This window comes from Athene noctua, chromosome 14, assembly GCF_965140245.1.
Source record: "Athene noctua chromosome 14, bAthNoc1.hap1.1, whole genome shotgun sequence".
Taxonomy (NCBI): domain Eukaryota; kingdom Metazoa; phylum Chordata; class Aves; order Strigiformes; family Strigidae; genus Athene; species Athene noctua.
This window is the reverse complement of record NC_134050.1, coordinates 12,401,454-12,413,852: the sequence shown is the minus strand read 5'-3', so window position 1 is coordinate 12,413,852 and position 12,399 is coordinate 12,401,454. Positions and strand designations below refer to the sequence as shown.

General features: G+C 70.1%; 4 protein-coding genes across 7 annotated transcripts; 2 read left to right on the top strand and 2 right to left on the bottom strand.

Annotated features, from left to right (window-relative positions):
* Positions 1-40: 40 nt before the first annotated feature.
* CLP1 (cleavage factor polyribonucleotide kinase subunit 1) lies at positions 41-2,888 on the bottom strand. Of its 2 annotated transcripts, none has more exons than XM_074918065.1 (3): positions 2,797-2,888; positions 2,019-2,651; positions 41-847 (listed from the first exon to the last, which is right to left on the bottom strand). In XM_074918065.1, the coding sequence occupies exons 2-3, from the start codon at positions 2,622-2,624 to the stop codon at positions 176-178; spliced, it is 1,278 nt and encodes a 425-aa protein (XP_074774166.1). In that variant the 5' UTR covers positions 2,625-2,651; positions 2,797-2,888; the 3' UTR covers positions 41-175. The 2 variants fall into 2 exon arrangements, with proteins under 2 accessions (XP_074774166.1, XP_074774167.1); XM_074918066.1 differs by having other exon boundaries at positions 2,801-2,823.
* Positions 2,889-3,006: 118 nt separating this feature from the next.
* YPEL4 (yippee like 4) lies at positions 3,007-5,765 on the top strand. 3 transcript variants are annotated; one of them, XM_074918111.1, is made up of 5 exons: positions 3,007-3,462; positions 3,951-4,280; positions 4,949-4,992; positions 5,096-5,204; positions 5,456-5,765. In XM_074918111.1, the coding sequence occupies exons 2-5, from the start codon at positions 4,137-4,139 to the stop codon at positions 5,537-5,539; spliced, it is 381 nt and encodes a 126-aa protein (XP_074774212.1). In that variant the 5' UTR covers positions 3,007-3,462; positions 3,951-4,136; the 3' UTR covers positions 5,540-5,765. The 3 variants fall into 3 exon arrangements, with proteins under 3 accessions (XP_074774212.1, XP_074774211.1, XP_074774210.1); XM_074918110.1 differs by having other exon boundaries at positions 5,450-5,765; XM_074918109.1 differs by having other exon boundaries at positions 5,096-5,765.
* Positions 5,766-5,959: 194 nt separating this feature from the next.
* SERPING1 (serpin family G member 1) lies at positions 5,960-11,282 on the bottom strand. Its single transcript, XM_074918072.1, has 9 exons — positions 11,003-11,282; positions 9,393-9,464; positions 9,132-9,189; positions 8,424-9,015; positions 8,196-8,333; positions 7,919-8,122; positions 7,527-7,669; positions 7,173-7,392; positions 5,960-6,658 (listed from the first exon to the last, which is right to left on the bottom strand). The coding sequence occupies exons 3-9, from the start codon at positions 9,186-9,188 to the stop codon at positions 6,408-6,410; spliced, it is 1,605 nt and encodes a 534-aa protein (XP_074774173.1). The 5' UTR covers position 9,189; positions 9,393-9,464; positions 11,003-11,282; the 3' UTR covers positions 5,960-6,407.
* Positions 10,746-12,383, top strand: UBE2L6 (ubiquitin conjugating enzyme E2 L6). Its single transcript, XM_074918073.1, has 4 exons — positions 10,746-10,787; positions 11,222-11,311; positions 11,828-12,014; positions 12,097-12,383. Exons 1-4 carry the CDS (start codon positions 10,767-10,769, stop codon positions 12,261-12,263), a joined length of 465 nt encoding a protein of 154 aa, XP_074774174.1. The 5' UTR covers positions 10,746-10,766; the 3' UTR covers positions 12,264-12,383.
* The last annotated feature ends 16 nt before the right edge of the window (positions 12,384-12,399 follow it).

Below are 12,399 nucleotides of genomic sequence, written 5' to 3'. Positions count from 1 at the left end.
TGCCTCCCCCCCCGCGCCGGGCAGACACCCACCCACCAGCAAAAGGCTCCGAGATTTAATAACAAACGTTACAAAAAGTATAAAACCGAAGAGCGGGGCCAAGGCCGGCGGGGGCAGGGGACGCCCCCGGGGGAAGAGGAGGAGGGGGGCGGGGGAAGGAAGGCCTGCTGCCCCACTACTTGAGGTCCATGAAGCGGATGTCCATGATGAGGAGAAAGTTCTTGGGCAGGGGCCGAGGAGCTGGTGAGAGGACGGTGAAGACCTGTCGCTCCAGGTCGACGCCGGTGACGACGATGAAACCGGCCACGCTGGTCTCAGAGATGTTGTCGTCGGGGCTGTCTGCGGTGCTGACGCTGAGGAGGTGGTGTACCATGTCCCGCCCCGGCGTCACCGGCACCAGCTTCAGCTGGTTGTCCTCCTGTGACATGCCCAGGGGCAGGCAGGAGTCCGGGATGGTGGGAGCCCCCACCTTGTAGATCTTAACGTCAGAGAACTTGACGTCAAAGGCGTGAGGGTAGAAGCAGCCCCGGAAGCCGTAGAAATACTCGCGGATGCGGTCATCCCGGCACTCCCGGCGGAAGTCCTTGGAGCGCTCCACCACCCCGCCGGACTTGGGGAGCAGGACGGTGCGCACGAAGTGGGGCAGGTCCCTCTTCAGCTCATTGTAGAGCCGCTCCTGGTCCAGCACCACCACCACGTCCACCTCGAAGGCGGAGGCAGCGTGCACCAGTGCCTGGTAGCCCGAGCCCTTCACCCAGCCGCAGGTGTTGATGACACAGCCGCTGACTGAGGCGCGGCGGTTCACCTCACAGCGCTGGTTGAAGACGTCAGCCAGGCGTGATGTGATCTGCGGGGGGAGACGGGGCGAAGCTATCAGGGCAGGGAGAGCTTTCTGGGGGCACCCACCTCCCCAAACCTTAGCTGACCCCCTTCAATGCCATCCCCACCCCCTTCAATACCCCCAGGGCCTTGGTTCCCGCAGCAGCACTACACTGGTGCCGACTGGGCAAGAAGCTGGGGGGAGGGGGCGGGCAGTCCCTGCACAGCGGCAGAAGGGCAGAAGACCAGCCAGCCAGGTCCTGTCCCGCTTCTCGGGGACATGGCCACCCTCTGTACTGTCCCTAATGCGCTCAGTTATTGACTACTGACACCTGGCTCCTGAGCAGCCACCTCTCTCCTCCCTGCCCTCTACTGATAGCTGCAAAGGGACAATTTGCCGGGCAGGAAGCCAAAGATGTTCCTGAAATGTGTTACGAGCACTTGAGGCTGCTCAACTACGGCAGGAGAGCTGCTTTCCTGTCCCGTGGGCTGCCAGGACAAGGCCAGCACAGGGCTGCGGTGGCCTTCAGCCACACAGTGGCCTCTGTCCCAAACAGCAGCAGTGGGAGGACCCTGGGGATTTGCTTCTGCTTTTTGGACGTCTTCAGGTTTTTCCTGGGCTCCTTTCCACCTGGAGTTCCATAAGCAGAGAAAACAGGCTGCGGGCAGCAGGGAGGAGGTCCCTGAAGGGGAGGGACACTGTGCAATGATGGCCACACGCTCTGGCTAATGACAGCTCCACAGACCATGCCCGTGGCTGTGCTCCGCTCCCCTCTCACCTAATGAACCCCATGGGCTGTGCTGGCCCGGTGTGACCTGTGGCTTTGGCCTCACTTGCTGTAGCCAGCCATGACTCAGCCTGCAAAGGGCCCGGCACAGGGCTCGTGGGCAGCGACAAGCTCAGTTGCGGTGCCTCAGCTCCTCCTCTCCAGGATGAAGAGCTACCCTCCTCAGGGGGCTCCTCCAGCCCTGCCACCATCTCCGTCACACCTCTCCCCTCACCACCCCGGCCCTCCCTGCATCTCTGTTGAGCTGCAGTGCCCAGAAGTGAGCACAGTGCTCAGGACCGGGACATGCTGCAGTCTTACACAGGGGCAAAAGCCACGGGACAGTCCCCGGTGGGCAGGGAGCTCTGGAGCCCAGCTCCAAACCGGGCCCATCCTCAGGGCAAGACACCCCCGGGGGCTCCCTACACTCACCTTGTTGTAGAGCTTGATGTTGGTACCAGGTGTGGTGGAGCCGAAGTGGTAGACGAGCGGGGCCTGGAGGGAGAAGCCCTCCTCCACGTCGGCTGGCCGCTCGATGTAGAGAGCGCCCATGGTGCCGGGGATGGAGACAGAGCCCTGGCCCACGTCCAGCTCCACGAAGGTGGGCCGGCGGCCCAGCCGCACTGCATAGTTCAGCAGCAGGCGGCACACGGTTGACTTACCCACATCGGTGGGTCCCACCACCATGACACGGGGCCCGCGCTCATCCTCCCGCTCCGCCTGCCGCCGCATCTGCTCCAGCGCCGTGTGGGTGTTGAGGTAGAGCAGCATGGGGGTGTCCTTGGAGATGTAGGCCACCTCCGTGCGGCCGCTGAGCTGCACGGTGCAGCCGTGCCAGGTGAAGACGGCCACCTTGGCGCCGGCATCGAAGCTGAACTTCTTGTTGCGGGTGAGCTCGGTGCCGAAGACCTCAGCCATGCCAGTGAGCAGCTCCAGCTGCACCGTCTGCGAGGCCTCCACCTCGAACCGCAGCTCCGTCTCCCGCTCCAGCTCGAACTTGGCCACCTGTTTCTTCTCCTCGCCGCCGTCGTCCGCCATGACGTGACGCCAGGCCTCGCCTGCCCGCTGCGGGAAGGGCGGCGGGTGGGCGGTGGCGGCGGGTGGGCGGTGGAGCCGGGCCCAGCCGAGCCGCCCCCTGATGCCGCCGGGCCCTAACCCCCACCCGCCGGAGGGTCCCCGGGCCCTCCTCCTTCTCCTCCTCCTCACTCACCTACCGGGGTCGTCGCGCTTCCGGCCCGGCGAGGCTGCGCCGGAAGTGACGTCAGAGCGGCGCGCCGTGAGCCGCGGGGAGGGTTGCCGTGGCAACGGCGCGGGGCCGGCGGGTTGACGTGATGACGCACGGAGGGTGGGGCGATGGCGCTGTGCCCCCTGGGAGGCGGAGCCGGGGCCTGCCGCTGCTCCCCGGGGTTCATTTGCATCTCATCTGCATACCGCCCCAGGACCCCGCGCCGCATCCCTTCGCTTATTTGAATCTCATTAGGCTGCGCCCCTCGGATCCGCGGCATGGTTCCAGGGCTCATTTACATCTCGTTTGCATGTCGTCTGCACGAAGCTCCCCTTCCCCCCGTCTGATTTACATCTCATTTGCATGTGCCCCGAGGGTGCCCCCCGAGGGGGGGGCAGGGCTGGGGACACGGGAGGACCGGGGGGGACCCGGTGGGTACCGGCTCCCGCAGCGCACCCCGGCTGCCGGGCTGACGTCGGAGGTGCCGGGCGGTGACGTCGCGGCGGCGGGGGATGAGTCACGGTGCCGTGATGCAGTCCCCGGGCACGCAGGGCCCCCCCGCCCCCCCCGCGGCCGCCCGGTGCCCCCGCCCGCCGCCCGCCCCGGGGACAGCGGCAGCGGCGGCAGCGGCAGCGGGGACAGCGGCAGGCGGTGAGAGGCTCCCGGACCCCCCGGGAACCCCCGGGTGACCGCCCTTGGGCCCCCTCGGCACCCCTATCGTGTCCCCCGAGACCCCCATCATCCCCGCCCGAGACCCCCCCATCACCCCCCCCATCACCCCCCCCCGACACCCCCATCCCCCCGTCCCGGCACCCCATCCCCTGCCCGGGACCCCCATCACGCCCCCTCGGGACCCCCACGCTCTCCCGGACCCCTCTTAGGAGGACACCCCCCCCCCCTCCCCAGACCCTCAGGCCCCCCTCTGCCCCCCCTCTCTCTGAGGCCCTCCGGGGACAGCAGGGACGGGGCGGTGCCACCCGCGCTGTCCCTCGCTCCTGCGATGAGCCGGCCCGGTCTCAGCTGGCAGCGAGGCGGGGGGGGGGGGGGGGGGGAAGGCGGGGCCGAGAACTGGGGTTATTTTTGGGGGGGCCCCAGGCAGTGCCGCCCCCCGCTCACTGCCCCCCTTTAACCCTTTGCAGGCCGCCCCCCTTTTCGGCCTCCTTCTCACCTGGGGGGGCCCGGGGCGGCGGTGCCCCCCCGACCTCGGCGCGGGAGGAACGACGGCTCTCGGCGCTCTGCTGCGCTGCTTCCCCTGCGAGCGGCTCTGCGGGGGGTGCACGGTGCCCCCCGCCCCCCCGCGCCCCCCCGGGGCCTTGCCCCCCGCCATGCCCCCCCCCCGCCGCCGCCTGCCCCCCACTGCCCGCCTGCCCCCCCGCACCTTCCACAGCTACCTGCCGCGCTCCCACCGCACCTACAGCTGCGTCCACTGCCGGGCCCACCTGGCCAGGCACGAGGAGCTCATCTCCAAGGTGCCCCCCGCGCTGCGCCCCCGGCCCCCATCGGCCCCACGTCCCCCCCACAGTGGCCCCAGGGCACTGGGCTTCCTCCCGGGGTGGCCCTGGCACAGCAAACACCCCCCACTATGATGTCCCAGGGCACTGGGACAGCCAGCGATACCCTCAGGGTGCCCCTGGTGTGACAAGGGTACCCCTGTGCTGTCCCCGGGGCGGTGGGTGTGTTCCCCACAGTGTCCCCAGGGTGCTGGGTGTCCCCCCCTGCTGTGATCAGGGTGCTGGGTGTCCCCTTAGTGTCCCCAGGGTGGTGGGTGTTCCCCTCGGTGTTGCCGGGGTGGTGGGTGTGTCCCCCCATGCTATCCCCAGGGTGCTGGGTGCCCCCCCTCAGTATCCCCAGGGTGCTGGGTGTCCCCCACAGCGTGCCCAGGGTGCTGGGTGCCCCCCCTCAGTATCCCCAGGGTGGTGGGTATGTCCCCCACAGTGTCCCTAGAGTGGTGGGTGTCCCCCTGTGCTGTCCCCAGGGTGGTGGGTGTCCCCCTGTGCTCTCCCCAGGGTGGTGGGTGTCCCCTTAGTGTCCCCAGAGCAGTGGGTGTCCCCTTAGTGTTCCCAGGGTGCTGGGTGTCCCCCCTCAGTGCCCCTGGGGACATGGGGCCCAGCCGGTGACTCGTGCCGTGTCCCCACAGTCCTTCCAGGGCAGCCATGGTCGTGCCTACCTGTTTAACTCCGTGTGAGTACCCCGGGGCGGGGGGACGGCGGGGGGGCCCTGGGCTGTGGCACCGGGGCGTCCCGGCGGTGCCAGCCGGTGGCAGACCCGCCGCTCTCGGGCGCAGGGTGAACGTGGGCTGCGGCCCGGCGGAGCAGCGGCTGCTGCTGACGGGGCTGCACTCCGTGGCCGACATCTTCTGCCAGAGCTGCAAGACCACCCTGGGCTGGAAATACGTGAGTGCCCCCGCGCCCGGCACCCCCGCCCCGCTGTGGGCGCTGCCCCGGCACCCCAACTCCTGCTGCGGGCACCTCCGGGGGCACTGCTCCTGGCACCCCAAATCCCCTGCCTGGGCACCCCAAAAACACCCTGGGTGCCCCAAACTTCTGCTGTGGGCTGTGGGCACCCCAAAACCGTGGTGAAGGCGGTGGGGAGGGCACCCCGCCATGGGCAGGGGGGGTCTCACGCTGCCCCCCCCCAGGAGCAGGCCTTCGAGAGCAGCCAGAAGTACAAGGAGGGGAAGTTCATCATCGAGATGTCGCACATGGTGAAGGAGAACGGCTGGGACTGAGGTGGGGGCTCGGCGGGACACCCCCTCCCAGCGGCGCCCCCGCTCCAGCGGGCACCCGTGCTGGGGTGCTGGCAGCGGGTCTCCCCTGCCCTCACACCTCTGCCGGTGCCCCGAGGGTGCCCGGTGCCAGCCAGTGCCCCCCTGGGGGGGGTGTGGTGCCCGTCGCCAGCGTGGGAGAGCTGCGGGGGCTTTTCTAGGGCAATAAAGGCATTTTTTTTTTAGGAGGGTCCTGGGTGTCACCTGCCCCCGGCGCTGCCACCTTCCCTGGCTCAGCCCTGGCACCCTGGGGTGACACCAGGCACGCAGCCAGGGGGACACTGGGGTGTGGGGGGGTGTCCCTGATAGCCCCCAACTTGCCTCCCTGGCGCATGGGCTGTCACTTCCCCTCCCCACACACAGGAGCTGCACAGTGGTCGGTGCATTTATTGGGGCCTCAGGGCCCGAGGCGATGGGGAAACTGAGGCACGGGGAGGGGGCAGGGACCTCACACTGCCCTGTGGGGCTGGGGGGGGGTGGACGGGTGGGGAGATGGGGGAGGGATGGGTAGGGGGGGAGGGAGGGAGGAGAGGAAGCAGGGAGGGAGGATGGAGGGAGGGAGGGAAAAGGGGGAAGGATGGGGGCTGGAGGGTGATTGAAGGGAAAGGAGAGAGGGAGGAGGGAGGGACAGGGGCTGGAGGGAGGGAAAGAAGGAGGGACCCGGGCAGGAGGAATGGGAGGAGGGAGGGAAGAAAGTAGGGACAGGGGGGAGGAGGGATGGAGGGAAGGAGGGAGAAGAGGAAGCAGGGAGGGATGGAGGGGTGAGGAGGGCGGGCAGGGGCGGGTGGGCAGCTGGGGCGCGGGCAGGCGCGGGCAGGGGTCAGGGCAGGGGTCAGGGCTGGGGGTCGCTGAGGCGGCCCATGAAGAGGGGGACGGCGCCGGCGTCGTGCCAGAGGACGAAGAGGAAGGGGCGCAGGGCCTCCAGCAGCAGGGCCGTGCGGGCCACCGAGGTGGCCATGGCACCCGCCGCCTCCACGCCAGCCTCGTCCAGCGCCAGCACCGCCCGGTGCCGCGCCGCATCCACTGCCACCGCCGGGCCCCGCGCCAGCCCGCACAGCTCCGCGTCCAGGAACAGCCCGTAGTCTGCGGCAGCCGTCTCAGAGCCACCCCCGCGGGGACCCCGGGGGGTGCGCGGGGGACAGGGGGGAGAAGTGGGGGGCCTTGGGGACCCTGGGGATGTGGGGGACGCCAGGGGCACACCGGGGACATCGGGGGCAATGGGCGGCACCGGGGGACCCTAAGGGATGTGGGAGGACACCAGGGAGATGGGGGATACTGGGGACACTGGAGACAGCAGAGAGAGCAGGGGTAATATGGGGAGGTGGGCACTGGGGGACAAGGGGGACATTATGGGCACAGGGGGGCACGGGGGCAGTGGGGCACATCAGGGACACGGGGGACATCAGGGACACGGGGGTACTGGGGGACCCTGGGGACACCAAAGGCATGGGGACACTGGGGACATTGGGGAAAAGGACCCGAATAGGGACCAGGGAGGGGCCAGTGATGTCCCTCAGAGAGTGACATCCCCCCCAGCCCACCCTGTGATGTCCCGGGCAGGCCCCGGGGTGGTAGTGGGGGGGGTTGGTGGCCTTACCCATGTCATGGACCAGGGCCACCACGTCCAGGGCGAGGTCGAGGCGCAGGCGGGGCAGGGCCAGGGCGGTGGCCCGGAGGGGGGTGTGGGCTGCCCGCCGCAGCAGCCCCAGGAAGGTGGGGGGGTCCAGAGCCCGCTCCAGGGCCCCCAGCGCCTCCAGGGGCCCCTGTGGCACCAGCACCACCAGGCTCAGCCCCCCACTCAGCTCCAGCCGCCCCACCTGCGGACAGGCCCCAGCCCTCAGTGCCACCGCAGTGACATCACACCCTTTTATCCCCCCCCCCCCGCCAAGTGACAAGGGAGTGACATCACAGCCCAACATCCCCCCCCCGCACCCCGGCCGGTGGCGGGTACCTGGACCTGCAGGCGGGGGTCGAAGAAGGAGGCCACCGGGTACTTCTTGCTGGTCATGGTGGGCACCAGGCGGGGCGGGCGCCCAGGGCGCAGGAAGGGCAGCGGCACTGTCTGCTTGGCCTCCAGCGGCGTGCGCCAGGCGGCTGCGGGGACACGGCACCGGGGCTGCAGGGGACGGGGGGTCCCGGGGGCCACGTGGGGCGACCTCGGGCTCAGCCCCACAATGGCTCTGAGCAGCTCCTGGGGCAGATCCCTGAGCCAACCCCCGGGGCAGATCCTGGGGCAGGTCCTGGGGCAGATCCTGGGGCAGATCTCCGAGCCAACACCCAGGGCAGATCCTGGGGCAAATCCTGGGGGAAGATTCTGGGGCAGATCCCATCCTGGGGCCTTACCCTGGAGGTGGACGGCGCTGAGCAGCAGCAGACGGGGCTGTGAGGGCAGCACAGGCAGGAGTGCAGGCAGCAGCCCCTGGCTGGCTTCACGCACCCACGCGTTGACGCGCAGCAGGTCCAGGCTCTCGTTGCCGCTCAGTGCCCGCGGGCGAGCGCCATAGAAGTGCCACGACTCATTGAGGAAGCGGGGCCGGAGGCTCAGCCCTGCCCGGCAGCACGGCTGGCATCAGCCCCATGCCGGCCCCGGCCCCAGCGGCCTCACCGGCACCCGCCTCACCTGGGTGGTGGAAGATCTGCGCGGCGGAGAAGAGTCCGGGCGCACTGGCGAGCTGCCGCAGGGCTGCGTGCGGGCAGGCCAGCCCCGGGGGGTGTGCCAGGACGGCGGCCAGGCGCTCATGTGTCTCGCCGCGGGCGCCTGCGGGCACAGAGGAGGCTCAGTGAAGCCACGCCGGGCCAGGCCAGCCGCAGGCGGTGCCGGTGCTGGTGCCGGCGGGCAGCCCCTCACCCAGCAGAAGGTGTGAGAGCCCCATGGCCACGTTGATGGGGGAGAAGAGCAGGTTGGCATCGGGCTGGGCAGTCTCCGCCATGTGCTGGTAGAAGCGGAGGGTGAAGGTGCCCAGTGCCTCGGCTACGGCCGCCCGCTGCTCCTCCGTGGGTGCCCCGCAGGCCTCTGACGGCTCCTCGTCTCCAGGGCATGGCGGGGCGCTGGTGCCCGGAGTGCTCGGAGGTGCCTCAGTGGTGCTGAGGTGTCCCCCTGTGGTGCTGGGGGGTCTCTCAGTGGTGTTGAGGGGTCCCCCTGTGGTGCTGGGGGGCTTCTCGGTGGTGCTGGGTGCGGGTGCTGCCATGCTGCTGTTGGCTGTGGCACCCAGCTCCTGGGGGGCTCCCTCCAGCACCTCGAGGCTGGGGAGGTCTGTGGGCTTGAGGGGGGCATCTGATCCAGGCAGGTCCTCGGGGTGGGCATGCGGGGTGGGTGCAGGCAGGATGGGGGCCCCCACATCCCCCGGGGGGCCCGAGGCAGGATGGGGGGGCACCAGCAGCGTCGGGTGCCTGAGCAGCTTCAGCTCTCCAGGGCTGGGAGAGGCCTCCAGGGTGGGCACCTGGGCACCGGGACCCGGGTGAGGGGGGGCGCAGGGGCACCCAGGTGTGGGACTCGGGGAGGGGGGTCATGGGGGCACCTGGGCACGGGGACCCCGTGTCCCTGGGCCACTCTTACCAGGGTGACAGTGGCCACCAGCCACACCAGGGGCAGCCAGAGCGTCACAGCGGGCATCCTGGCGGGCAAATGGTGGTCAATGGCTTGACGGGCACCCGGTCACCCCAGCCCAGCTCCCAGCACCCCCCCCTTGGCACCCAACACCCTCCCACCCCACCCCGGCACCCTGCACTGCCTGTACCCCCACCCAGAGGTGCCCCCCGCTCTGACCCCCCCCCGGGAGGTGGGTGCAGGGGCAGGAGGAGGCAACCCCGGGCTCACCTGGGTGCGCGGCGGGTCGGGGCCCTGCGTGTCCGGCCGGGCGCGGGGGGGTCTGGCCGGGGCCGGCCCCGTCTGGTTAAAGATTAAGGAGGGCGGCGGGCGGCCGCGAGGTTTCCCGTAAATCAGCCGCCTGCGGTGGGGGGTGCCCGGGGCAGCAGGGGGGATGGCCGGGCCCAGGCACGCCCCCCCCGCCCCTTCCAGCCCCACGTCCGCTCTGCTCCGGGCGCTGGAGGACCAACCCCTCGGGCAGGCACCTCTGGGAGGTGGGGGCTGCTCTGGGCCCCCAGCTGAGCCCCCAGTGACCCCTGGAGGGACAAGGGGAACTCTGGGCACCCAACTTCCCCCCCCTTAACCCCCCCGTGGGGACAAGGGACAGTCTCGCCCCTCAAGCTCCCCGCCCTTGTCCCTCTGGCCCCACAGTGACTTGGGGGGAGGCCCAGGTGGTGTGACCCCCCCACCCCGGGGTCGCTTCCTCCACACTCCTCTGCGGCCCTGGGGGGGGCCGGGTAGGCACCACCTGGCCCCTCTGCCCTCCAGCATTGCCCAGGGTGAGTCCTGGGCAGGTCTGGCCCCTCATCCCCCCTGTCTCTATGGTCCTAGGTTCCCCAAAGTCTGTCTGGCCCCTCATCCCCCCATCTCTATGGTCTCAGGGTCACCAAAGCCTGTCTGGCCCCTCATCCTCTCCCCCTGTCTCTATGGTCCCAGGCTCCTCAAAGCCTGTCTGGCCCCTCATTCCCCCCATCTCTATGGTCCCAGACTCCCCAAAGCCTGTCTGGCACCTCATCCCCCTGTCTCTACGGTCCCAGCCTCCCCAAAGCCTGTCTGGCACCTCATCCCCCTGTTTCTATGGTCCCAGCCTCCCCAAAGCCTGTCTGGCACTTCATCCCCCCGTCTCCATGGTTCCAGGCTCCCCAAATCTTGTCTGGCCCCTCATCTCCCCGTCTCTATGGTTCCAGGCTCCCCAAACCCTGTCTGGCCCCTCATCCCCCCATCTCTATGGTCTCAGGGTCACCAAAGCCTGTCTGGCCCCTCATCCTCTCCCCCTTCTCTATGGTCCCAGGCTCCTCAAAGTCTGTCTGGCCCCTCATCTCCCTGTCTCTATGGTCCCAGGCCCCTCAAAGCCTGTCTGGCCCCTCATCCCCCCTTCTCTATGGTCCCAGCCTCCCCAAAGCCTGTCTGGCCCCTCATTCCCCCCATGTCTATGGTCCCAGCCTCCCCAAAGCCTGTCTGGTCCCTCATCCCCCCGTCTCTATGGTCCCAGGATCCCCAAGCCCACACTCAGGCCCGTGCTGGGGGCGGGGCTGGAGCATATTTCCCCGCCTCCCAAGGGGCGTGACCAGGTTCAGCCCCGCCGAGCAGCACCGGGCACTGGCCATGAACAGGAGGATAGCCAAGGTAGGTACCGGGGGGGACAGCGGGGGGGCACCGGGGACCGACACGGCCGTACCCCCGTAACGGCACCGGCACCAAGGCGGCCGGATGGGGGCGCGGGGGGTCTCTTTGGTCAGCACCGAGCAGTGGCCGGTCTCGGGGTGCGGAGGTCTCGGTACCGGGGTGCCGAGGTGGGGGGCGCGGGGGGTGCGGGGTGGCGGGGCGGGGGGCAACGGTACCGGGGCAGAGGGTGTCCGGTGCGGGGGTGCCGGTGCCGGGCTGCGGGGGGTGTTTCCCCGGTTTCTGTTCCCCGGTTTCTCCGGTTTCGTTTCCCCGGCGGCAGCGGTTCAGCGGGGCGGGGCTTATAATGGCCCCGCCCATTGGTGGGCGTGTCCCCGGGTGTGTCCGCCCACGGGGGCGTGTCCCGGGGTGTCACCCCCAGTGACGGCCCCGCGCAGGAGCTGGCCGAGGTGCAGCGCTGGGGGGGGGCCCGCGGGGTGCGGCCGCTCGACGGTGACGTGCGGCGCTGGGAGGGGCTCCTGCTGCCCGTGAGCGAGGGGGGGCCAGGGGGGTCCCTTGGGGAGCGGGGGGGGCACTGGGCACGGGGAGCTGGGGGGACCCTGGGGAGTGGGAGGATCCCTGGGGGGTCTCTGGGCACGGGAGGGGCTGGGGAACGAGGGGAGGGGGCCTGTGGGGGGGGGTCCTGGGAGCTGGTGGGGGAGGCTCTGGGCAAGGGGGTTGGTCCCTTGGGCATGGGGAACAGGGGGAGAGGGGGGTTGTTCCCCTGGGGGCGTGGGGGGTGGACTACGGGATGCTTGGGGAGGGGGGAGATGAGCCCCTGGGGGTCTCCTGGGGGCACTGTGTGGGTGGCAACACGGGGGGTTTCCCCTGGGGACACTGTGTGGGGACCCTGGGGTCGTGCGCTGGGGGTACTGGGTGGGGGTTCCCCTCCTGGGGGGCTGGGGGGGGCGGTGTCTCCATGGGGGGGCACTGGGTGTCATGGGCAGACAGGGATCCCCCCGCGATGGGCACGTCTGAGGTGCCCCCCCCCTTTACCATGGCAGAACAATCCCCCGTACAACGCGGGCGCCTTCCGCTTCGAGCTGACCTTCTCCCCCCACCACCCGCTGGCCCCCCCCCACCTCACCCTCCGCACCAGCATCTACCACCCCGGCGTGGACCCCGACGGCGGCGTCTGCCAGCCCCTCACCTCCGCCCAGCACTGGGTGCCCTCCACCCGCGCCCTCCAAGGTGGGCACCACGGGGATGGCTTTGGGGGGGCCCGGCGGGAGGGGGGGCCCCCGCCCTGACCCCCCCCTCGCGGTGCCTCCAGTGCTGCAGGACCTGCTGCTGCTGCTCGACAGCCCAGACCCCCAGCGGGTGCTGCGCCCGGATCTGGCCCGTCAGCTCCAGCAGCAACCTGAGGTTTTCCAGCGACAGGCTGAGGAACACACCCGCCGCCACGCCGAGCAGCGCCCCGACCCCCCCGGAGCGCCCTGAGCCCCCCGCGCCGGGGGCACCCCACCATCGCCCCCCTGCTTGGCGCTGGAGCCTGGACCCCAGCCAGGCCCCGTGGTGACGGGTCCTGGCACCTCAGCTAATAAATTTACTCCCACTCCTGCTTTGGCCCCGTGAC